This window comes from Tamandua tetradactyla, chromosome 12 (genome assembly GCF_023851605.1).
Source record: "Tamandua tetradactyla isolate mTamTet1 chromosome 12, mTamTet1.pri, whole genome shotgun sequence".
NCBI classification, from domain to species: domain Eukaryota; kingdom Metazoa; phylum Chordata; class Mammalia; order Pilosa; family Myrmecophagidae; genus Tamandua; species Tamandua tetradactyla.
Window position 1 is genome coordinate 52,979,903 of NC_135338.1, and position 26,796 is coordinate 53,006,698.

General features: G+C 34.6%; 1 protein-coding gene across 4 annotated transcripts in view; it reads left to right on the plus strand.

The window, feature by feature from the left end:
- Positions 1-117: 117 nt before the first annotated feature.
- The window catches only part of CPSF2 (cleavage and polyadenylation specific factor 2), a 33,383-nt gene continuing 6,704 nt past the window's right edge, over positions 118-26,796 (plus strand). The window contains exons 1-12 of one of the 4 annotated variants that reach the window (XM_077123383.1): positions 119-293; positions 2,450-2,629; positions 3,585-3,744; positions 3,838-3,943; positions 4,936-5,065; positions 10,083-10,198; positions 11,678-11,865; positions 12,538-12,828; positions 21,270-21,370; positions 21,758-21,958; positions 23,802-23,954; positions 24,617-24,842. In XM_077123383.1, coding sequence (XP_076979498.1) covers positions 2,481-2,629; positions 3,585-3,744; positions 3,838-3,943; positions 4,936-5,065; positions 10,083-10,198; positions 11,678-11,865; positions 12,538-12,828; positions 21,270-21,370; positions 21,758-21,958; positions 23,802-23,954; positions 24,617-24,842 — 1,821 coding nt within the window. In that variant the 5' untranslated portion in view covers positions 119-293; positions 2,450-2,480. The other 3 variants (XM_077123384.1, XM_077123385.1, XM_077123386.1) reach the window with 3 other exon arrangements.

A 26,796-nucleotide genomic window follows, 5' to 3' on the forward strand; every position in this document is an offset into this window, starting at 1 on the left:
CATAAATGTTTTTAAAATAAAACGTCAGTCCAAGGTGAGGAGACTTGTGCGTGGAAATGCCATCTCCTTCCCTCAGCTTCGTGTTCCTTGTCCCCAGAAGATGGTATCACCCTGGGTCTTCTCCGCCTTGGCGGGTCGCCTGTAGTTTCAAAATGGCGGCCTCCACTGCGGGTCTTCTGCCTGCCGATCGTCGCGGGTACTGCTGAGTGAACGTCAATTTTCCTCGCTCTTGAACCGGGACTCGACGAGGGGTTGGGAAGGGCAGTGGACGGCGTTGGGGGAGGACTGATGAGGCAAGTGGGGGCGGAAGAAAAGAGTGAGCCCCTGGATGGGGGAGGGGGCTTCCTAGGAGTTCAGGAAGAGCCTGGCTCCAACACAGACACAGCCTCCTCTCCTGGGGACAAGCTCTGGGGTTTCGTTGTGCCGGTCTTGGTCGTTCCTGGCCGAAATGCTCAGCGAGGGAAAGAAAAACGTCTTCTTCATGGGTCTAAAATTCTTGGCTCTTTTGGCAATCTGTACGGTTCACTCCCATGCTCCTTTCCTCCTTGCTGTATTCCTCTCCCCTTTCATTCTGTTGGCACTGGAGGAGTTAATCTGACTCCAGCTTTAGTTCCTACGTCTCTTGGCTGCGTTTTTCTCCATGTCCCTTTTAGCCTCCTCGCCCGAAGTCGCCCGTCGACACCGGTTGAAAGACCGCGAATCTACTAAGCACTGGGCACAAAGTAGGCGTCTTTGTAGTTAATTGACTCCAAAGACCTTTAGGATGTTATCACGCTTTGTTAAAAAAGTCTTTCTCCTCCCCCCGCCCCCGCGTCCTGTCTCCCTAGCCCCCAAGCCCTTCCACCATCACTGCAGTTTCACCAGATCTCATTCTCTTTGACTTTATGCTATTTTATATGCTCTGCAGAAAACCGGAGGTCTGACTGGATGTAAACCTTGGCAGGTCTGGCCTGTGACCGGGCGAACCCGAGTTATCACTTGCCCGTACTCTATAATGCTTTTATTTTACAACCCCTTTGGCTCTGTTATGAAACCTCTGCTCCCCTGAAACTAGTCAGTAATAGACTTTGGCACCTAGTTAGTTCCAGTGCTTTCCCAGACTCCGTTTTTACCTAGATTTTGCCTAGTTTTCTTTACTTTGTCATCAACAAGCATGATCATTGCTGAGAGAGCCAGTAACTGTGACAAATATTTGAAATGAAGTAGTGTTGGTCAAAATCACTGCCCTGAAGGAATTTGAGCACTGTGTTTGGTCTTGAAATGGCATACAAAGATTAACTATAATACGTGCTTTTATATTGTCAATTTCTAGTCAACAGTTTTCTGTGTGTATGTGCCCACTTTGTGCGAGGCAAAAATAACTAGCTTTGGGGACACTGAAAAAAGTTTTAAAAGGAGTTAATATTTGAACTGGGTCATGAAAGGTCAAAAGAAATTTGCTAAGCTCAAGAGGCGGTCATGAAGAGGTGACAAATACACAGATGCAGACTTGAGAAGTTTTGGTGTACATAGGGAGAGTGAGAAAATAAATGTGCTTAAGCACACAGGGCAGGGATTGTAGGTGAAGCAAAGGATAGATTGAGATAAACTTGTGAAGGGGCTTGATTTCCCACTAAGGGGTTTACATTTCATTCAGTAGTCAACAGGAAAGCCATTGGTTATTTTGTGCAAAGTGGGGGCATGAGAATATTTGATTCTTAGGATGGTCTTTCTGACTGCTGTTATCGAGGATCAACTTGGAACATGAAAACTAGATGAGGAAATTAAAATCATTCAGGTAAGGTAATGAGTGTCTTGATTGAGGTAGGACAGTAAGGATGTAAAACATTTCTGAAATGTCAACAAGTATTCAACTAGTGATGACCAAATTGATGATAGGAGAGCAATTCCAGAATTTTAGTCTGGGAGACTAAATGGGTACTGATACTGTTAAAATCAAGTGTAAGCCGTGTGTTAAAATAGAATGGTGCCAACCTGCACTTAGGAGTGACAGCATAGAGCTCTAAAATCTAAAGCATTGATTTTAGAATCTAGAGTCTAGCTTAAATGATCTAGTCTCTGTTCTAGCTCTTCATACATTATATCAAAGCTTCCAACATTACTTTTACGTATGCATTACTTATCTGGTTTTTAGACCAAATATATAGGTGAGAAAAGGTTAATTAACTTGTCTTAAACCACAACAGAGTAAATTCAACTCTGTATCTCTGATTCCCAAGTCCACTTAATTTACACTAAACCACACCAGGAGCCAAAAAAGAACATATCAACAAAGGTATGTTTGCATTTTAAAGTTAGCAATGATGGCAATTGGACTTTAAAATGTTTGTTTTCTATGTTGATGGGATTTTTGTGCACTTAAAAACCTGATCTAATTTTTGTTCACTGTCTATTATATATATTCAGTTGCATTCTTATGCTTAATTTTAGTTTCTTTTTCTTTTAAAAGAACCTTTTAGATTGTTGCTAGTGGACAAAAAATGACATCTATTATCAAATTAACTACCCTCTCTGGGGTCCAAGAAGAATCAGCTCTTTGCTATCTTCTCCAAGTTGATGAATTTAGATTTTTACTGGACTGTGGTTGGGATGAACACTTTTCTATGGATATTATAGATTCCCTGAGGAAGTAAGTTACTTTTACTGTTCATATTTCTGGACTTTTAAATTAACTTCTCTTATCTATACTGCAGTACTAATTTGAAGTTACGATGTTTGCTTTTCTACTATGATTTATTTTATTTATAATAAAGGACTTAATTTTCTTATGTTGAAGTGAACATTTTAATTTCCAAAGTTTTGTGTGACTTACTAAGTGTGTTTATTGAAATTCAGCAGAATCTTAAGATAATTGTTATTTGGCTGATGGATCACTCAGTAAAAATTCTGCGTGCTAATTTTAGATAAGAGCAAGAGTTTGAGGAGAGGAAAAGCTTTCCATGTGAAAATTCTGCAGTCAGATCACATTTAACCTATTTTCTATATCTTTTGATGCTAGAATTGGTGGTCAGAATGCCTTGTGAGATGCAAAAGGATCCTAATTCATCAAATAAAATTTCATTTATGTTCCCATTATTATGTTAATTACAGAAGGAAAGAGGACTTAAACATTTTTAAAAGCTTAGAACTTGAAGCAAAATGCATTCTCTGTATAATTGAGATTTTATTATAATGAATATGTGGTCAGTTACTGTCCTAAAAAGCTAAGGCCAAAATCTGTAATAAATACTGGACAGATTAAACATCATCTCTTTAACAGTTCCTGAAATTCTAAGCTAAGTACTTGAACTAATGGTTATATGAAATAGCCATTCAAAATCAACTTATTTATTTTTCATTTTTTTAAAGTGTCTATGCACTTTAATGTTAGGTGCAAGTTATAGTTACCATGTTTGTATCTGAGGGCAATAATAATTGGATTTCAGGGGCATCAAAAGTTTAGTTCTTATTTTTCTCATTTACTTACCACAGTTTTAATCCAGACTATTAACAGGAATCAGAATTAGCAAATTAATTTTGAATATCTTCCCTTTACCCTTAAAAACAAGATTTGAGAAGATAATCATTTTGATTGTATCTCCTAGGCATGTTCACCAGATTGATGCAGTTCTGTTGTCTCATCCCGATCCTCTCCATCTTGGCGCTCTCCCATATGCTGTTGGAAAGTTGGGTCTGAACTGTGCTATCTATGCAACCATTCCTGTTTATAAAATGGGACAGATGTTCATGTATGATCTTTATCAGGTAATTTAAAAGAGTTTTCTTTTTTTTTCTTTTTTCAATTTTAGCATTCCTACAATGATCATTTAAAATTTTTTATTTGTGTTATTCTTTTAGTCTCGACACAATACAGAAGATTTCACACTCTTTACATTAGATGATGTGGATGCAGCCTTTGATAAAATACAGCAGCTAAAATTCTCTCAGATTGTGAATTTGAAAGGTAAAAAAATGTTTCTAGCAGCAAATAATTGGAATAATGGGATTTACTGAAAAATACTAAGGAGAATTTGTAGTAAAAATTATAAACACTATGGTCTGAAGAATAAAAATTAGCCATTTTTCTGCTTTGGTATGGAACTGTGAACATGCCCCAAATCATTTGGATTTTAAAATATTCTAGACTAAATACTAAAAATGTTAACAACTCAGACCTTTTCATATTTGACTTAGGACAGATTTATTTAGTTTTTACTATGTGTAATGCACAGAGGTGATATGATGCACTCTTTAGGAACTCACTGGGTGAGGAGACAAGCTCAGGTGGGTAAAAATAGTGATTGAAGTCAGTGCTGTTGCAACACAGAACAGAAAACCACTGAATTCTTGAATTTGATGTTTAAAAGTTTATTTAATTTAATCAGGTAAGGAAGTCATATATTCAGTGTGTATTTATCATCTATAGAGAGAATTTAATTAGGGATTTTCATTAATAAAGATGCTGGCATTGACAAAACAGTGCAACAATGGACTTCGAAGCTTTAGCCAGGAAGTACCAATTGTCTCAGCAGTACTGCTTGTACTTAATTTTTCTGAAGGATAAATTTTTTACAATAATAAGATTCAAAATCTTCTTTCAGGTTAGAGTTTTAGCATAAATAAAAACACTTGATACTATGTGTGCACAGTATAAATATTAACCTTTATTAATTCACATTAAATAATTTAAAATGTACTAGCTTTTAAGTTCAATTTCTAGCCTTCTGTTTATAACCATAAATAAGAATACATAATAAAATGGCAACAATATTTGCCACCAGTGAGGAAATGGAGTAGCAGCATGACAGTAGAGTTTTGTTTTTCACTGGATTCCTTTTTACTTTTAAATATTGTATGATTGAGTGTATCATCTATTAGAAAACAACTCACAAACAAATAGCCTTTATTCAGGGTTGTAAAAGAAGTCTGAATATTGTCATTATCTTTTTGACATAGGCAAAGGACATGGCTTATCTATCACACCTCTGCCAGCTGGACATATGATAGGTGGAACGATATGGAAAATAGTCAAAGATGGAGAAGAAGAAATTGTTTATGCAGTTGACTTCAACCACAAGAGGGAGATGTAGGTATATCAGGACAAAAGCTAATGGAAATGCAATTGATGTCATTTTGTTCTTTAAAGGGAAAGTTAGAAACAAAGTTATTTTATTAGCCAGATGTTCCAGTCCATCTCTTGGGGGGTTGGATCTGCATAGCCCAAACAGGCACAGTGTTAGATGTGACTTATGTACAGGAGAGGATCTTCCATGGTGACAGTCAGCTGTGGTAAATGCAAGTTAGTGCTCCACAAAGGGGGTGAGGGGACTGCAAGGGCTTTTATAAGGGTTTAAGACGAGGATATGAGAACAGAATTTGAACAGGGTCTTGTGACACAGGAGTTTGTTATCAACTGTGATCAAGGGAGGGGAGTTTCAGTGCTTTGTTTATGATACCATCTATGCTTTCTTCTACCACCACCCCCCTGAGAAAATTTGGTGACCTTTAATGTCTGTCCTAGCCATATAGATGGCTATGTGAAATGATCTGTTCTCAAAAGGGAGAAGAATCCTGGGCCCTGGATCCCCACAATCCATCCCCATGCAGCAGACTATGTTGACTATAGGACAGATATTGCATCCATATTCCACATCAGTATAAGACTTATTTAGAACGCTAAGAGCTCCCCACAAAGAGATGTGGCCATGTCCAAGAAAGGAAATAAACCATTTCCTAATTACTATGCGTATGGGGCAAAGAAGCAGCAGGGACATAGGGCTGTCTCCATGTACAAAGTCCTGTAGATGAGCAGATTTTTCGATGCGTCAAAATCTGCCAGGCCAGGAAGGTATTCCACACTGTCCGATTTGTAAGGGTCACTGTCTGAGGAAAGCTGGTACTGCCTAAAGATGGCAAGTCTGTACAAACCCAACACAGGGTTCGATTGTGGGCTTGAGTTACTGCTGAAACCCACTGTAGGAAAGTATTTGCTAGGGAGCCTCAGGTGAAAAGAAAGATGTTTATGGGGAAAAATAAAGGGTCATTCCTGCTGATTTAACAAAATACGGGGAGTTTTTTTATTTTATTGTGAAAATAACATATATATAAAAAGGCAATAAATTTCAAAGCACAGTGCGACAATTATTACAGATAGATTTCAGAGTTTGGTAGGTTATAGTTCCACAATTTTAGGTTTTTCCTTCTAGCTGCTCCAAGACAATGGAGACTAAAAGAAATATCAATATAATGATTCAGCAGTCATACTCATTTGTTAAATCCTGTCTTTTCTGTTATAACTCCACCTTCTCCTTTGATCTTTCTCCCTATCTTTAGGGATATTTGGGCTATGCCCAATTTAACTTTTTCATGTTGGAAAGAGCTATCGATAATATGGGATGGGGGATGAAACTGGTTGATGTTCTGAAGAGGCTGGCCCCTCTAAGTTTCAGGACTTATCTGACCTGGAAATCCATATTGGGGTTGTAGGTTTCTGGAAAGTAATCATAGTGCAGGGAACCTTTGAAGAATCTCAGATAAAGCCCTAGGTGTTCTTCAGGGTTGGCAGGAATAGTTTTGGTTGGGGGGTTAGCAATACTTGAAACTTAGGTAAGAGTAGCCTCTCAACTCTATTTGAACTCTCTCAGCCACTGATACCTTGTTACAATTCTTTTCCCCCTTTTGGTCAGGAAGGCATTGTCAGTTCCACCATGCCAGGACTAGGGCTCCTCCCTGGAAATCATATCAATGGGGAGGTTTTAAATGCCAGATAGTCTCCCCCTGCAAATCTTGAGAGTCCCCCACTGTGACATTAATCTAGGCATAAGAAGGGTCCCCATAGTTATACATAATGTTCCCTTGGGAGTAGGAGGCCCCAGGTTGGTGATAAAAACTTTAGCAGGCATTTTTTTGTGTCGGAGTACAATATTTTTGGTGACTTCTGTTCTCCATGAGTTTAAGATTCCCAAACCAGTGTGGCTGCATAGGCCAGCATTAAAGCCAAAGGACCTCATTTTCCCCATTCGTATGGCTTGTATGAGGCATAAGAAAAAAAATTATTATTATTCCCTCTTTTAGGCTGTAAAAGCAGCTAGCCCTTTTAATTTGTATTTTCAGAGCCCACCGTTAGCATTTTAATAGGATCTGGGGCTGCAGCTGATGGTGGTGTATTTAAGCCAGTTAAGGCTTGACAGAGTTTCTTAGTGCAGTGTTGCAAGGACCTTTTACATCTTTTAGCTGTTTTTTTTTTTTTTTTTTTTAACAAAAAACAGCTTGAATCTGTGGGATTATAGGGCAGACAGAATGTCCACATGATATCCTAATCCATGGCCCAGAATTGGTTTATCTGCCCCGTGAAAAGGGTCCTACAGTCACTGTCTGTTTGTGTAGGCACCCCATACAGAGCATTCACATTCTTCAAACATCTGATGGTGGCCCTCTGGTTTGCCTTCCCTACTGGGGAAAGCTAACAACAATCCTGTATCCTGTAGCCATCTCTACAGCAGAATTTTGTTGGACCAGTGGATGAATAAGCTTCCTTTCCTCATTTTCAATATCCCCATCAGACTGGGGCTCATCATTGTCTGAAGAGAAAACACCAGGATCCCATAGTTAGGGTCCTAGACAGTGGAGGTTAGGATACGCCTCACTTGCCCTTGGGTAGTCTACACCTTCTTACTGTAGCATACTGGCATGCCAATATTTTTAAACTCTCATCTACATGCATCCTTCATGTCTGCTTGGACTATACGAAAGTCCCTTTCTAAGTTAAATTCTTCTAGGCAGTGAACTGCAGCTTTAACGGCCGGTACCTGTTTCATAGCTGAAAACACAGCTCCTAACAGGGGCCATGTGATGGCTGTGGTAGCCTGACAACTCTCCTTTTCCTTATAAAATCCTAACTGTCCTGTGGCCTGCTGCAGGAGTAGTAACAGTTGAGCCAGGAGGTCCTGGGTGTCTCTGTACTCCCTCAGTGGTCTCCATTTGTCTAGGCAGTCCTTCCCCAGATAGATGTTACAAGCCATTTCAGGATTCTCTTGGGGAGTTTCCCTTTACTGCTGCTGGCTCTTTCGTCTCCTGGATGGCTCACCAGTTGTTCCAACCCAGCTCTTGGAGGGCTTGGATCAGGGCAGCCTGAAGACCAAAGAACACATCAGACACAAAGTTAGACATGAATTTTAATTAGGACTTATGAACAGGAGAGGATTTTACATGGTGGAGGCTGGCTGTGGAAAATGGAAGTTGGTGCTCTGCAAAGGGGTTGGGGGAGTGCAAGGGCTTTATAAGGGTTTAGGACAACGTTGTGCGACAGAGTTTCAGCAGGGTCTCATGACACAGGGGTTTATTATTAACAATGATCAAAGAAGAAGGGAGTTTCAATGATTTTTTTATGATAACATTGATACTTTCTTCCACAACCACCCCCTCCCTTCCTGAGGAGATTTGGTGACCATTAGTGTCTGTTCTGGTCATATATGTGGCTACGTGAAATGATCTGCTCTCAATGGGGAGAGGAATCCCAGGCCCTGGATCCCCACACCAGATATCTAGAGCAGCTTAAAATCATCAAATAGTGAATGTTTTCAAAGTTACTTATTTGCATTGTAAGGGAAAATTATATGAAAGAGAAAAGATACATTAAAAATTTGCTTATAAGTACCCACTTTATAAAATAGGTATCTCCCTGGAGATGTAAAGGAGATGAATTTTTGTACATTAAAATATATTTTGTATGCTCTTGATTTATTACTTAAAGGAATTTTTATTGGTAAAATCAGTAGTTACCACTGAATATAACTATATTTAGATTCCTTTTAAAAGAGAATGCAGTAGTTATATGTACTTCATTTTTTACTCCCAGTATTACTATAAAATTGTTTTGGTATTCAGTATCACTTAAGCCTCTTCATAACTATTTTGTATTAGATTACAGTAGCCTCAAGATCTTTTGTATCTCATGTTGAGAAATATTTAAGACTAATGAATTGAATTTTAGGCTCTTGTCATCACAGACTAATGTGAAAAGAATGGACATTTGAATTAATGATGTTGGAGAAGTCAGCCATTTTGGAAAATATACATTTGAGTCTTTATCTTATATAACAGAATAAATTTCAGAGGGCTTAGAATTAAATATAAAATATGAAAGGAAGAAATACTGGTGAATCTGTTACTGATTTGGAAAAGATTTCGTAAGCATAAAGGCAGTGGACCAAGTTACAAACAGAAAGTCTGCTGATTTGAATACATGCAGCTTAAAAATATCTGAAATGATAAGCTAATTTAAAGGACAAATAATCTGGGGGAAATATTTGTGGCAATTTGGTCAAAGATTTAAGATCAACTATTAATCAGTAAAGCAAAATCATTCTATATTTGCAAAATGGACAAAAGATGTAGAGGCAAAAAGAAAAAATTAAAGCAAGATCATTTTCAATAAATTATATTAATTTTTTTAATGGTGATATTCTTCTGGAAAGTATTTAGTGATTTGTTTAGTCTTTCTGTTGAGTTGTAGAAAAAGACTAAACCATTCTGGAAAGCCATTCAGAAATATTGTATGTTTCAATAAATACATTTCTAAGCATGTGTCCTAATGAAACACTCAGAAATGCAATTGCAGCTTTTTGCAGAAATGTTCTTTGAAAGGATATTTATAATGGCATAAATAAAAGTAACCTAAATATCAATAAAGGGAAGTGATAAAATAAATACGGAATGGATACAATGGGAAATTTTTATAATCATTAACACTTAGGTTTAGATAGAGTTTTTGATGTCATGGAAAAAACAGGATATAGTACTGAGTTTATAAGATATAAACATATTAACATTGTAAAGAAAATACACAGAGAAAAACTTGTTTGTATGCAGAGAAGGAAATACACCAATATATTACATTATTTCTGAGTGTTCATACTCTAAAGGATTTTTATTTTCCTCTTTATATATATTTTTTAATTTTCTATCTTCTGATCATTGAGCATGAATACTATTATAATGAGGGGTGGAAGAAGCCTTATAAAAAAGCTGATTATCTTTTATGAGAAGCTACTATTGTAATTTGAAGTCATATAAAATATTCCTTTTTTTAAAATTTTTTATAGCCATTTAAATGGATGTTCCTTGGAAATGCTAAGTAGACCCTCCCTACTAATCACAGATTCGTTTAATGCTACTTATGTGCAGCCTAGACGAAAACAGCGGGATGAGCAGCTTCTGAGTATGTATTCTATAATATCCTTTTTAAAGAGCAATAAAAATGCATGGTAGTATAAATTACTTTGTATTCTGTTGTGTCAAACACTTTTTTTGATCATAAGAAATTGGCTGACTGTAGTATTAAAAAAAAATATGTGATCACATTAATATTTGATAAAAGAAAATGCTTAATTTGTTTGAATTTAACTTTTGTGAAATAGTTATAAGGATTGGCTTCTGCCATCTAGCACATAGCTAGTGCTCCCTGGCATTCACTGTTATAAGTCTAGAGAATGCCAGAATGTATTGAGACTTTATATAAATCTATTAGAAAAACACTTAAACTCTAAAAGAAAATGAACAAAGAAAAAAAAATGAGGGTGCAAATATTTCACTGATTTGTTGTTGTGTGTTTAACACTTTAACCTAGTAGCCTGGGTCCTAAAGAGGTTCCTCTGGGCAATTGCTACTTGCTTTTGCTTTAATTAGAGTTGCTTTACCATTTTCTTTTCTTTTCTTTTTCCTTAATATTTTTTTTATTATGAAATATATATATATAAAAGCAATAAATTTCAAAGTATATTGTAACAAGTAGTTACAGAACATAGTTCAGAGTTTGGTATGGGTTATTGTTCCATAATTTTAGGTTTTTCCTTCTAGCTGCTCCAAGGCATTGGAGACTAAAAGAAATATCAATATGATGATTCAGCAGTCACACTCATTTGTTAAATCCTATCTTCTCTGCTTTACTTTTATATTCTTTTTTTGTAGGCCATATAGTATTTCAACAGGGAAAATTGGATTCCACTTTTAAAAATATTTGAACCACTACCTTAGTCTATTTATTTAAAAATATGTATCTACTTAAAAAACATATTGTGTACTATGTTATATTAACTTTAGGAACTCCCTGTCTCTCTTTTTTTTTTTGCAAGAGTTTGGTTTTACTGAATATTTCTAAGACAGACTTTCATATAGAGCAAGGATATCACTGTATAAAGATACTTTTTTGTTAGAAAGAAATTTGATCTATATTTTACTCTATAGGTATATACATATAAAATATATACAGACACACACACACGTACACTTTGGGGGATTATTTATAACAAAGTCCATTGGAATGGAGAGGTGAGATGGGTGGCCTGGAAATCCCAGGCTATTTGACTTTGGCCTAATCACACATTTCTCACAGTGTACTATACAAAGGTCATTTTTTTAAATTGTACTATGATGTGAAAAGAATTCAGAACCACTGATTTATAATTTTTAATGAAAAAATGATATTTAATTGCATTGTTCTTCACTTCTATGAAAATATATTTAACAAAATGAACAGTAGTTGTAGTAATCTGAGTGAAGTTCTTTTACTTTGTACTTGGTCTCATTGCTTACTTGTGAATTTTAGTCTTTATAGTAAAAATAGGGAGATAAAGTTATCTTTAATTTTGTTGCAAATTATTGTTATGTTCTATAGGGATTTTACATTCTTGTTTTCTAGCAAATGTTTTGGAAACACTTCGAGGGGATGGAAATGTATTAATAGCAGTGGATACTGCAGGCAGAGTTTTGGAACTTGCTCAACTGCTTGATCAGATTTGGAGAACTAAAGATGCAGGATTGGGTGTTTACTCATTGGCACTCCTAAATAATGTCAGTTATAATGTGGTGGAGTTTTCTAAGTCCCAGGTTTGTTTTCATGCTATCATTTATAATAAAGTTGTTACAATGATTGGGGCTTTTGGAATACAGTGTCTTAATTGCCCTGTTTACTTTATTTTTCTGTTAAAGAGCTTAATAATAAGAATAGCTAGAAATTTTAAACCATTACTGCTCTATGTGCTTTATGCATATGATTTCATTTAATCCTTATATATCCAATTCAGTAGTTTTTTTGTTCCATTTTACAGATTTGGCAAGTTGCTTCTCAATGTGTTCCAATCTGTATAATGGGAACAAAAATAGAACCTACCTCATAGGATATAAACATTAGAATTCATTATTCTTTTTCCTTTGAATAAGCACTTTCCCTTGAAATAGCAGTCTCTAGGGATAAAATAGTCACTTAAAATTTACACTTCCTTTTCTCAAAAATATTTAGATTGACTTATAGCTGAAACGATGCACAATTGAGTTATTAGGGATGAAAATTTGAGAGGGATGATGTAAAGGGAAGCAGAAAGATTGAATGTGGTATGCAAAAAATTAGCTGCATAAGCTAAATTCAACTATTACCTCAGCAAACGGTGGGAAAGAAAATACTTAAAACAAAATAGACCGTGAACTCCTTAAATGTCATAGAATGTTTTGTAATTATACTATAGTATTTTTTAATTAACGTAATTTTTCCTTCCTTGTTAGGTAGAATGGATGAGTGATAAATTGATGAGATGTTTTGAAGACAAAAGAAATAATCCATTTCAGTTTCGCCATTTGTCTTTATGTCATGGTCTTTCTGACCTGGCTCGAGTACCTAGCCCCAAAGTGGTACTTGCGAGCCAACCTGATCTGGAATGTGGATTTTCAAGGGATCTCTTTATTCAGTGGTGTCAGGACTCTAAAAATTCAATCATCCTAACTTACAGAACTACTCCTGGGACTTTAGCACGCTTCCTAATCGATAACCCTTCTGAAAAAGTTACAGAAATAGAGGTAAGGACATTTATTTTAAAACTGTTTTTGAGATGTATATATAAAATGATGTATAAAATCAGTGGCCAAAAATAAAACTTGAAGTTGTTTCAGGGCTTTTAATCAGAATAATAGTAGAGCATTTAAAACTCTCATTCTTGAATCTTTCCATAGTACCTACTGGAACCATGTCCAGAGAATGTATATATGTACTGTAGTTTTAAGATCTCTTTGAAAAGTTTGTTTCACATCCTTTCCTTTAATTGAAATCTGGCTGTTTCCTAATTATATTCTTTCCCTTGTAGCCCCCTTAAGTAAATACATTTTTTTTCTCTTTCATACTTCATGTACCTCTAGCGGGGTTGGTATGCTTTTTGTTCTTTGCTGCAGTTTTCAAGCCGTTTGTCCTCCTTCTTTGTAGTTTATGCCGTCAAACTAACAACATCATAATGTTTCTGACCTTTCCTGACCTCTTGGTCATTTTCTGTCATTCATTGGTGACTTTAGAACTTAGTTCCTAGCCTTCCATATTTAGGACTCCATTCCCAATAACTTTAACATCCATGTGAATGATCTGTCCCATTCCTTGGCCCTCTCCCTTCCTTGACACCTTCTTTCTTTTTTTTTTTCAATTTAATTTTTTATTTAAGAAAACAAACAATACACTTAGTACCACCAAAAAATAGATATCTTATCTAGCTTAACCATAGGCATATTTAAATAAAGTATCCATATAATCATTGCAAAGCCTGTGTTTCATAAACCAATTTAAAATTGAGCCAACAAGGAAAAAATCTTCATATTCAGATAGCAAAGTTCTTAAATTTTAAGTATGAAACACTAACATAGATACCATTTGATTAGCTGTCAAAACTGTGTATGTTCTCAAAATATCAAGTAGAAAGTTCATACAAATATCTGCATTGCTATAGTAATGACCTATATTACTATTTTCCTTATTTCAGGAAAATAAGAGACAAATATTTTAACAATTAACATATAAAAATCTTAACTACCTAAAATGGATATCTTAGCTTATCCAAAGCAAATTAAAAAATATGTATATCTAAGTAATCATTGTAAAGCCTGTTTGTACAATATGTTTCATAAACCAATTTAAAATTAAAGCAAGAAAGGAAAAAAAATCTATAAATACAGATATCAGAGTTACTTGAATTCTAAGTATTAAACAGTATCTTAAATACCATTTGATTAACTATCAAAACTGTGTGTTCTCAAAATATCAAGTAAAAAGTTATTAAAAATATCAACTGCTATAGTAGTAAGCTATGTTACTAAATATTTTCAAATTTTTGATTTCAGGAATTTATTTTATCTAATATTACTATAACTGCCTATAGTCTTTTTTTAACCGTTCTTTAGTTAAAAAATAAAACATACAACAAAAACAGAAAGAAAAAGCAATAATTTCAAAGCACACTTCAACAAGCAGCTACAATTCAGCTTTTTTTGAATGCCCTCAATTCAGAATTTTCCTTCTAGCTGCTCCATAATGCCGGCAGCTTTATCAGGGTCGTAATAATGGAATCATACAGCATCTGTCCTTTTGTGTCTGACTTATTTCATTCAGCATTATGTCCTCAAGTTTCATCCATGTTGTCATATGTTTCAGACATCATTTTGTCTAAATGCTCCCCTGGGAGTCAAGTAGAAAGTTCTATTAACTTGCCAAATTTTTCTTTATGCTCTTCTAGTGTCTTCCTAATATCCTTTATTTCTTTATAAATATCCTTGAGTAGTTCCATATTCTGTGTCCCCTCTGGAATTTTGATTTGGTCGTTTGGCTGGGCCTTTTCTGCTTGGATCTTCATGTGCTTTGTGATTTTCTGTTGTGTTCTGGACATTTGGTTATCTTGATATGGTTATTATGCAAGTCGGTTTCCTTCACTCTTCTAAAGTTTTGCATTTACTTAGTTTTTGCTGAATATTTCTTTTTACACTTTGTCAGGTATTCACTGCCAAATCAAGGTCCAGGTCTCATGTAGGGGATACAGTTCAACTTAAAGGTCTGTTATAAGGTAGGCTGCAGTTCACTGGTATTTCAGTAGTAGAATGGCTGACTAACACACAGAAGACCCAAGTTTAACTCCTAGTACCCCAGGACCTGCAGTCCTGGACATTTTCTCTCTGTCCTCTGTCTTGTTTCACAGAGCAGGAGTGAACTCATCTTTCCGGAAGTATTGACACCTTTCTTCATTATCTTTCCTCTACTCCATCTGCCATTCATTCCCTCAAACCATGCTATTCTCTCCCATGTTCATAGTCTTAATCTTTTACAATTAAGATAAAAAATCTCCAGCTCTCTACTTCAAACATCCCACTCTTATCTTACAGCTCACTTTCTCTGTCACTCCTATGCCAACAGTTCTTTGACTCCTTTGGGACTTTAAGTTCACAGACCTCACCACTTTTACTGTCCTTCATCCTTCCAACTTAGAGTCATTAGCACATGATTATAATCATTACTTTGCAAATACCTTTAACTCTCTTACCTCTCTTTTTGTTTATCATACTCACTTGGCAGTGCCTAGGCCCTAGCTAAATCATTTGCTTAGTCTGTTCTTGTATCCAAGCAGTTTTATGTTACTGGAATTAAGCATACCAGTGTTGTAGACAGATTTCCCTTCAGATTTATGACCCCACACCTTGAAAGAGCTCCAATACTAACACTCAAAATTCTGTATGATGTTCCCTTCCCTACTTTTGAGTAAGACAATTTCTTATCTTCTTTCTCCTCAAAATACTGCAACTCACTTTCATCCCTCACCTGAAGTACCTGACCTTGTCTCAGATTCAACTGAGAATTAGAATTGGTTAGACAGGAATTTCCTTATCATCTCACTACCAAATATCTTAATTAATCTGTGCATCCACCTTTCCTGCCAGATCTCCACTTATAGCAACTAGTCAATTAGCCAATGACCAATATGCAGAAAGTCCATTTTGCTTAATAATCAACTCATTAACTCTATCAATTTTCCAAAATTAATTTCATTAACTGTTTATAAAGGTTTTAGCAATTGATACTCAATTCTAAGTTCTTTGAAACAATTTTATTGAATATAAAATACTGAAATTACAAATTTTAATTGCTAGAAATTCAATTAAGACTTGTTATTAGAAGAATTAATAAAAGAATATTAACCATGGTTTAAGTTTAAAAAAATAGAAAATGTCATTCAGAAGCATCTTAAAGGAATCAGAAGCAGCTGAAACTTGAAATGTTAGATTTTTTATTTTTTAAAAAGTAATACCTCTGCTTACTGTTCTTTCCTCTGGAACCTTTTAAAGGATATTTGTCCTGCAATTATCTCTTCTTTCTCCATTATCTACTATTTTTCTTCTCTACTTGATCTATCCAAAACAGAATTTTTATTATTCCCTCCTCCTTCTTCCCCTATTCCCAGACCTGCTTTTCTCAGGAAATAGCAGCATTTTCTACATTTTTACTCAAGTTTAAAATATAGCAATTTTTAAAATGTTCATTGGGGTATAATATATACTGAAAAGTGTGGATATTATGTGAGTACACAATGTGACAAATTTTCACAAATTGAACTTACCTGTCTAGCCAGCACTAACATGAAGAAATAGAATATAAACAGTACCTCACATGCCCCCTTTCTCACCCTCCTACTTTCTACCCTACCCTACCCCCAGCTCCAAGGGTAGCTACTATCCTGACTTCAATACACAAATTATTAAAACTTAGTTTTAATATCTTACTTTTCTCTCAGCACCCACATCCAGCCCTTCAGCAAGTTGACTCAACCAGCAGATATTTCTTAAATGTGTGTCCTTTTCTTTCATCATTCTAGCATATCCTAAATGGACTTACCTGGATTGTGTAGTAGTTTCATTAAATTATTGCTTTTTTACTCCCTTAATCCTTTCTTTTCACAGCAGGCAGAGAGATCTTTTCAAACATTCATCTTCTAAATGAGTAAGACGTGACTTAGGAGGGCAATAAATTTATATGAAAAAATACCATAGACAACTCTTGGCTCACATAATCAGAAATTTGGTTCATTACTTCTTACTCATTAGTCATTTGTGAACTTAAACAGCATATTTATTGAGGACTCTGATATGTCAGACACTTCTTTGAGAAGTCTTACTTAGGAAGAGCAAAACTCTAAACAATGAGGATTAATAGGATTGGAGTGGATTTGGGTTAGGGAAAGGAATAGGTTGGAGGAAATGCAGTAAAGGAATAGAAAGAAAATAAAGTGGATTATTCTAGAAGTATTTCCTAATTATTAACTTTAGCCTCCTAAATGAAAAATGTTAAACTGGAGAGCAAGTTTATTAGGGCAACAGGCATAAATTAAATTATGGGGTAAATGTTTTGTTAAAATATTACTTGGGGGTAGGACAGACATCTATATAAGTTGCTAACTATAATAAAGAAAAATGCACTATTTTCTAATGAAACTTATGTTAAAGTAAACTACTAAGCAAATGTAGAACCCTAGATTTAAACATCTAAATCATTCATTCTATATATTAGTCACTTGATTATAATTTAATTATTTTTACTAGCTTATTTTTTTAACTTTTTTTTAAATACCAAAAAACACCAAATGTGAACATTCTTAACTTTTGATCATTCAATTCTACATATATAATCAGTAATTCACAATATCATCACATAGTTGCATATTCATCATCATGATCATTTCTTGGAACATTTGCATCTATTCAGAAAAAGAAATAAAAAGAAAACAGAAAAAATTTATACATACCATACCCCTTACCCCTCCCTTTCATTGATCACTAGCATTTCAAACTAAATTTATTTTAACATTTGTTCCCCCTATTATTTATTTTTATTCCATATGTTCTACTCATCTGTTGACAAAGTAGATAAAAGGAGCATCAGACACAAGGTTTTCACAATCACACAGTCACATTGTGAAAGCTGTATCATTATACAATCATCTTCAAGAAACATGGCTACTGGAACACAACTCTCCATTTTCAGGCAGCTCCCTCCAGCCTCTCCATTACATCTTGACTAACAAGGTGATATCTATTTAATGCTTAAGAATAACCTCTCAACTCTGGTTGGAATCTCTCAGCCATTGACACTTTATTTTGTCTCATTTCACTCATTCCACTTGGTTGAGAAGGTTTTCTCAATCCCTTGATGCTGTTACCAGCTTATTTTGAAATAATTTCAAACTTAACACAAAAGTTGCAAAAATAGTACACCAAGATTCTCCAGTTGGCAACATTTTACCATAATTTCCTTATCACTTCTTTATTATGTACAGAGTTATTACATATTTTTTCTGAACCATTTGAACATAGCAGATATACTTTATTACTGCTAAACATTGTAGTGTATATTAACTAAAAACAAGGACATACTCCTATAAAACTATAGTACAGCTATTGAAATCAGGAAATAAATGTTGATACCATACTACCATTTAATCCACTGACCTCATTCAACTTTTACTGATATCCTCATTAATGCCCTTCATAATTATACCCCTTCCATTTTTGTCCAGGATTCCATGCATGATTACACATTGCATTTAATTGTGATGACTGTTGATATTTTTTAATTGCATATATTCTGGGTTTTTTTTTCCTATTCATATACAAATATCTACATGATTTTTAAAGAATAGAACTGGGACCAAATTATCTACATATTCCAGAGGGTGCTTTTTCCATTTGAGACTTGCTTGAACTGTATAAGTAAATATAGATCTACCTTACATAGTACTCAGTATGTTATAAACACTCAAATGTTTTTGACTAAATGTGTGACTTCTTTTTAGTAATTGTATAATAATAGTACAATGTATATTTGATAGTATATGGTATGCTGTGATTTATTTAATCCGTGGTTCTCAAAAGTATGGTGCAAAGACCCCTGTTTCCTGAGACATTTTCTGGGAGCCCATGAGGTCAAAACTATTTTTTATAATAATAATAATATGTTATTTGCCTTTCACTGTGCTGACTGATGAGGAAAACAAATGGTGAAAGTGCTGGCACCTTAGCATAAATTAAAGCAATGATACCACCAAACTGTATTGGTAGTCATTGTATTTTTCACCACCATATTTTTAGTGTAAAAAAAAAGCCTGTTTCAATTAAGAATGTCTTTGATGCAGCAGAAGTTATTAATTTTATTAAGTCCTTTTAATAAAAGGCCTTTTAAAAATAATTTGGGTGACAAAATGTCAACTATTCATAAAGTACTTCTGTTGTTAACTCTGAAATACAATGTTTATCTCAGAAAAACATTAGTATGATTGAGTTGTGAACTAAAGAAGCCCCTTTTTTCTTGGAACACCATTTATAATTGAAATAATAACAGACAAGCCAACTAGGGTTATTCAGACTTAAATATTTGGCAGGTACTTTTTAAAAAATGAATAAATTGAGTCTGTCACTCCAAGGAAAACAATAGAAATTTTTTTTTAATAGGAAAATTTTAAAATAGGAAAAAATTAATAGATAATTTTTGTTGCCAGTGAAAAAAATTCAAGCGCTTGTGAAAATTAGAATTTTAGAAAACTTTTATTTGTCACTATGAGCTTGACAGCTTAAACTAAAGACTTTTCTGATGAGAACAGTGGTGGTATTTGTGAATATGTTTTTTTTATTGTTAACATTTAGAAGATCTTTATAAACTGGTGAACCAGTATTTTCCAAGTAACCATGCATCGTGTTAACAAAATAATGCTTGAATAAAAGAGTCATTCAAAGTTCAAACAGACCAATGAATATTAGTGTAATAGAGTGCAAAAAGTTTTTCAGATTCCACGTTATAACTAACTTTTAACAGCCTACCACTTTAACCCAAACAGCATATTGAAGGAGACTGAATACAGATGTGCAAACCCAGCTATCTTCTCTTGAGGCAGGCTTTAAAGGGATTTGCAAAAATGTGAAACAGTGTGATACTTCCTACAAAATATTTTTTTGCTTTGGAAAAAATAATTATTTTTTGTGAAAATATTTTAATGTTATGTAATGGGTTCATTATTTTTTAATGTACACAATTTTAAAATATCAGTTTTATTTTCTGATATCATGTTTATGCTAAATGTAATCAATAACACCAGCAAAAAAACAAAAGTTTTTTGGGATTCTCAATAGTTTTTAAGTTTTGAGATCAAAAGATTTGAGGCCCACTAATCTAAATGTTCCATGTTGATAAATTTTAAAGTCATAACCAGTTTTTCATTATCACAAACAATTGCTGCAATGTCTCCTTTTTTATTTTTTGCACACTTATGTGATTTTTTTAAGAAGGATAAGTTCCTGGATGTAGAAATAATGTGTCAAATGACAAGCATGTTTTTATGTTGGCAATTTGTATTTTAACATAGTTTCCCTACTTTTCCCATAGATAGTGAATAAATGGTAATTATAGTACTTCCATTTAGATAGATTAAAAAAACGGTTTTGCATTTTCAAAAAGTCGTTAGTAAAGTCAGACATCTTTTCATGGATATAAGTTATTTCTATTTTTTATTTGTAAATTGCCTGTATTTGTATTTTGTATTTTTTAAAAATATTTTTATTCATAAAACAACATGCAAACACACAGACATTCCATACATGGTATACAATCAGTGGCCCACAATATCATCACATAGTTGTGTATTCATCACCGTCATCGTTTTTTTGAACATTTGCATCATTCCAGTAAAAGAAGTAAAAAAGTAAAAAGAAAAAACTCATGCATGCCATAACCCTCAGTCTCCCTCTCATCAACCACTAGTATTTCCATCTAACCAATTTATTTTAACTTTTGTACCCCCATTATTTGTTTATTTTTATCCATATTTTTTACTCATCTGTCGATAGCCTAGTTAAAAGGAACATCAGACACAAGGTTTTCATAGTCACACAGTTACATTGTAAAAGCTATATCATACAATCATCTTCAAGAAACAAGGCTGTTGGAACACAGCTTACAGTTCAGGTGCTTCCCTCTAAACACTCCAAGTATTTTGTTATTTTTTGATATGTTGGTCAGCTTTTTCTTGATTTGAAAGAATTCTTAAGAAAAAGTGGCTTCTAACTGTCATAGTGCTGCAAACATTTTTTCTGTTTCTTTTGTTTTTATGGGATTTAAAATGCCAAATAGATTTTAAATTTTTTCATGTTGCCAGACTTACTCATTTTTTCCTTTATGGCTTTTGAGATTTATGTTATATGTAACCTTACCTACTCCAAATTATAAAAATACTTATCTATATTTTCTTTTTCTGATTGACTGGTGATTTTTAACCAGTTTGGTATAAATTAAATCCGTATAAGATACATAATTGCATCTAATGGAAACAAATATTTTCAGAGGAAAATTTAGTTTAAAGATGATGAATCAATTTAGAGATGTATTGTATCTCACATCTGCTACCTTAATGCCCTAATATTGATATTTCCTTTTGTGTATTGTTTTTCTTGAGTTACGGAAACGTGTGAAACTTGAAGGGAAAGAACTTGAGGAATACTTAGAAAAAGAGAAGCTGAAGAAAGAAGCTGCTAAAAAACTTGAGCAATCAAAAGAGTAAGTTCTTTTCAGCCAGATTTTAAGTTTACTTATGTAATTTGAGAAGAATTTAATTCTAAGACTTAAAGGTTATCTAATTGGAAATTAGATTTACATTAGAATGTAAATTTTTTTTTACACATTTAAAAAGAATGAATTCTTTTTGTTACAAAAGACAACTTTCTAATGCTTCTGGAACAGCAAATTCTTTCAATGCCAATATTTATATGTATTTATTAGCTAGCAGTTAAATACTATGTTTTATAAAATATCAACCCAATAATATTGAATATTATCATAGAATTAATAAGCTATATAAACATAAATAGAATAATGATTTCTTAGATATTAATTCAGAATCATTTTGGGGCTTTATGACCTTCATCTACTCCAAAATCCTCTTAGGGCAGATATAGATTCCAGTGATGAGAGTGACGTTGAAGAAGATATTGACCAGCCATCAGCTCATAAGACTAAACATGACCTGATGATGAAAGGTGAAGGTAGTCGTAAAGGAAGTTTCTTCAAACAGGCTAAGAAGTCTTATCCTATGTTTCCTGCCCCAGAAGAAAGAATTAAATGGGATGAATATGGAGAGATTATCAAGTATGTGAGCACAGCACACTTTTCTTTTTCACGAATTGAAAATAATTATCATTTGAGCTCAGTGAATTTGTTTTTTCTGGTCATTATGTACTTTTAATTTCTGAGTCCCTCAGCTTAAAACATAGGGAAGACTTAGGGTTCAAAACATAAAGATAGCAACAAGAGGAGCAGCTAGAGAATTAAAATTAAGGGAAAGCTGGTAGTTTTTAAATTTAGATATTTGAGAAATGTTTACAAAAGATGATGAAGACTTTTTTTTCCAACTTAAAAAGAGTTAAGGGACATGCATTGGAGAAAGACAGGATAGGAAGAACTTTGGATGGTTGGTGGTTGTGTTAAGTTTTGAGAAATAGGTTATGTCATAAATAGTGTTACACATATGTTCTAGTTACAAGAGGAATATGAGCATGAGTGGAAACATGGAAAATCTGTAAAACTTATACCCACTATTGGATAAACAACTGAAATCACGTATTCTAATTGCAAATCTGAAAATACTACTGTCTCATGTAAAAATCCTTCAGGGTTCTAGATGCCTTCTGGATAAATGTCAGAGGTCTAAGGCATAGTGCACAATGGTTTTCACGATCTGGTTCTTCCCTCCTTTTCTAGACTTATTTCCTGTTATGTCAGTGTTTGTTCTCCACTCTGGGTATACCAGCCTTCTTTCTGCTCAGCTTTTTCATGTCATTTCTCTGTACATGTTTTTCCTTCAGCCCTGTTTCGTCTTCCCATCCCAGATTTCCAGGCTGCTGAATCTGGCCTCAGAGCCCTGGAAACCTTTCCAGATTCTGCCTTACCACCCCAACACAGTTAGGACCCTCTCCTGTACTTCCTTTGTACTCCCATAATGCTATCTTGAACATATAGTGGACTTCGTCATTCTTGGATTTAATTAGAATTTCACTGTCTGCTTGATCCTCCAAAAAAAATAGAGAGGAAGAAGAACAATTTAAAAAGCATTGGTGAGTTTGCTTACCATTCCACATGATGAGTGATCAATCTGTTTAGAATCTAGACAGTGCTTTTTAACTTCAATTTTCTTATCTGAAAAATGGGATAAGAATTAATAAGGTTGTGTTTTTAAGGCATTTAGCATAACACCTGACTCAGTAAATGCACTTTAAGTGGTTGCCACTGCTTTTGTTATTATGTGGTTTACAGTCGGAGATGATAAGCTCCAGAGGCCAAGAAGCTGCTGCAGCAATCCAAGTTTCAGATAGCAGAGGCCTGGATTCTCAGGAATTAGAGAGAGAAAGTTAAAAAAAAAAAAATTAAAAAAATTTTTTTTAACATATAACTCTCTATTATGTTAAGTGAAGATGAGAAGATAGATGTTATGGTAATAGTATATTGAAATAAAGATGAAGGCTTTTGAGGGAGCTAATGATTTTTTTATCTAAGTCTTCTCTGTAATGTGCTTTCTTTGGGCAGAGCGGGAATAACCGCTCTGCCCAAAGAATCTTAAGGAAATCAAAGGAAGTCTGAGGTTTATAACTGTTGGAAGTTGAGGAGGGAAACTCCCTAAATTGAAAGAAGGATTAATGAAAAGAATGCATGCAGGGCCAAGTTACAATTGCCGATAATCCTGCTTTATATGTTTCTGTGTCTTCTATCAATACTTGTGATAGCCACTAAGATCTTCTAGATGACTTGTCTAGGGTCCTTTCACTGGCCCACATGGTGATTTTTAAAGAACATACCTTAATTTGGGCTTGCATCAAGTGTATATTTAAATATTGAGATACATGAAGAATAATTATGCCACCTAGTAGCTAGTGTATATATATTATACAATATTAGCTTGCTTGTTACTACTTGTAATTAGAGATTTATTATTTAGACCAGAGGATTTCTTAGTGCCAGAACTTCAAGCTACTGAAGAAGAAAAAAACAAATTGGAATCAGGCTTGACAAATGGAGATGAGCCCATGGATCAGGATTTATCTGATGTTCCTACCAAGTGCATTTCCACAACAGAGTCTATTGAAATAAAGTAAGTACTTTGTTGCATTTTGTGAACAGATTACAAGGTAAAATTTAAAGCACTTGGATTGTATAATTTACATTGTTTCAAAAGTCAAATTTCTGAATATCCTCTAATAAGTATGTATTTTTAAAAATTTATTTTTCCATGAAGAGTATGGTGCTATTTTCAGCCCATTAGTGATATTTGAATGCCAGAGTAATTGGATTGGTGGTGGAAAGGGGTTAATTTAATAGAAAGTGAAAAAGAATAGTGCAACTCAAGTTCTAAGTGCTTGCTTCATAAAATTTACTCCTTGACTTATAACGTTAATGCTAATGACAAACGTTAATACTTTAATGTCTTAAAAACACTGTTGTCATCTTAAGATTTAGGAATCCTCCTTTTACTTTCTAATTATTATAGTTAATAACACCAGTAAGTGATTGTTTTGGAATTTAAAAAAAATTATCAGAGAGCAAAATGACTTTTTTCCAGTGGTATTATTTAGAATACACTCTCAGTTATAGCTAAAATCTAAATAATACATATTAATGATACAACATATATGTATTTCTCAGATCTTCATATTTTGTATATATCTCTTTCCTGATGATGAAAGCCATTAAAAACCTGGTTTCAGATTTGAGTGATAAGAAAAGTAAGCTTTGAATAACCATTTCTAATTACAGAGCCAGGGTTACTTACATAGACTATGAAGGACGATCTGATGGGGATTCCATTAAAAAAATCATTAATCAGATGAAACCACGACAGTTGATCATTGTCCATGGACCACCAGAAGCCAGTCAAGATCTCGCAGAATGCTGCCGTGCATTTGGTGGGAAAGATATTAAAGTGTATATGCCAAAGCTACATGAAACAGTTGATGCCACTAGTGAAACTCACATCTACCAGGTAAATATGCTAGCATTTAAGCCGCACAGAAAGAAGTAGTTTTTGTTGCAGATTACTATAGATATATTAGGGATATTGTGGTGGGTGAGCTGGACATATCCCCTGCCATAGCAAACCTTAGAGACTATAGGACTTATAACAAACACTTACCACACTATTATACCTCTGATAGGGTAAGTACAGGATGCTGTGAGAATATGAAATTGGGGCCTGTTCTAGTTTGGTCACTGCCAGAATGCAATGTACTAGAAATGGACTGGCGTTTTTAAAAAGGGGAATTTAGGGGCGGGCCGCGGTGGCTCAGCGGGCAAAGTGCTTGCCTGCCATGCCGGAGGACCTCGGTTCGATTCCCGGCCCCAGCCCATGTAAAAAACAAACAAACAAACAAAATACAATAAAACAAGAAAATGTTTAAAGATGTTTCCCTTTCTTCCTCCCTTCCTTCCTTCCATCCTTCCTTCCTTCTCTCTGTCTTTCCTTCCCTTCCTCCCTCTCTCTAAAAAAAAAAAAAATAAAAAAAAAAAAAAAAAAAAGGGGAATTTAATAAGTTGCAAGTTTATAGTACTAAAGCTCAGAAAATGTCCCAATTTAAAACAAATCTATAAAAATGTCCAGATTAAGCCCCATCAAGAGATTACCTTCACTCAAGAAAGGCCAGTGAAGTTCAGGGTTTCTCTCTCAGCTGGAAAGGCACATGGTAAACATGGCGACATCTTCTAGCTTCCTCCCCAGGCCTCTTGCTTCATGAAGCTCCCCAGGGGCATTCTCCTTCTTCATCTCCAAAGTTTGCTGTCTGGTGGACTCTGTGGCTTTCTTTTCATTCTGTTGTGGTTCTGTGGCTCTCTCTTTGTTCTCAAAAGGCACTCTCTCCAAAATGGTTCCTCTTTTATAGGATTCCAGTAAACTAATCAAGACCCATGTAGAATGGGTAGAGACGCATCTCCATTTAATCAAGTTTAATACCCACAATTGATTGAATCACATCTGCTTGGAGATAGCCCAGTCAAGTTTCCAACTTGTAGTACCAAATAGGGATTAGAAGAAACTGTTGCGCCCACAATATTGATTAGGATTAAAGCAAGGCTTCTCAAGGGTACGTAAATCCTTTCAGACCGGCACAGAGCCCCGGTGCAAAATTGGAGAGATAGAGGTTTCCTGGGGGAACTGAAAACTATGCTGAATCTTTTTCTTTATATATATATATATAATTTTTCTTTATTGAGATATTTTCATGTACCATACAGTTCATCCAAAGTATACAATCAATGAATGGACTTAGAATATCATCACATAGTTGTGTGTTCATCACTGTGATCATTTTTAGAACATTTACATCACTCCAGAAATGGAAATGGGGGTATACATCCCATACCCCTAACCCCTCCCTTTCATTGACCACTAGTATTACTATCTACCTGATTTTTTTTACCCTTTATCCCCCCATTATTTATTTGTCCTTACTTTTTACTCATCTGTCTATAGCTTGGATAAAAGGAGTGTCAAACACTTTTTCACTTTTGTGAACAAGGTTTTCATGATCACATGGTTAGGTTGTAAAAGCTATATAGTTATACAGTCATCTTTAAGAATCAAGGCTACTGGAATATAGTTCAGCAGTTTCAGGTACTCTAATAATGCATAAGAATAACCTCAATGATAACCTTTTGACTCTGAAATCTCTCAGCCACTGAAACTTTATTTTGTCTCATTTCTCTTGTCCCTGTTTTGGTCAAGAAGGCTTTCTTAATCCCGTGATGCTAGGTCCTGGCTTTTCCCCAGGAGTCATGTCCCATGTTGCCAGGGAGATTTATACTCCTGGGAGTCATGTCTCACATAGCAGGGAGGGTAGTGAGTTCTCCTGCCAAGTTGGCTTAGAGAGAGAGGCCACATCTGTGCAACAAAAGAGGTTCTTAGGCATAGTTGTAAGTAGGCTTAGTCTTCTTTGCAGAAATTT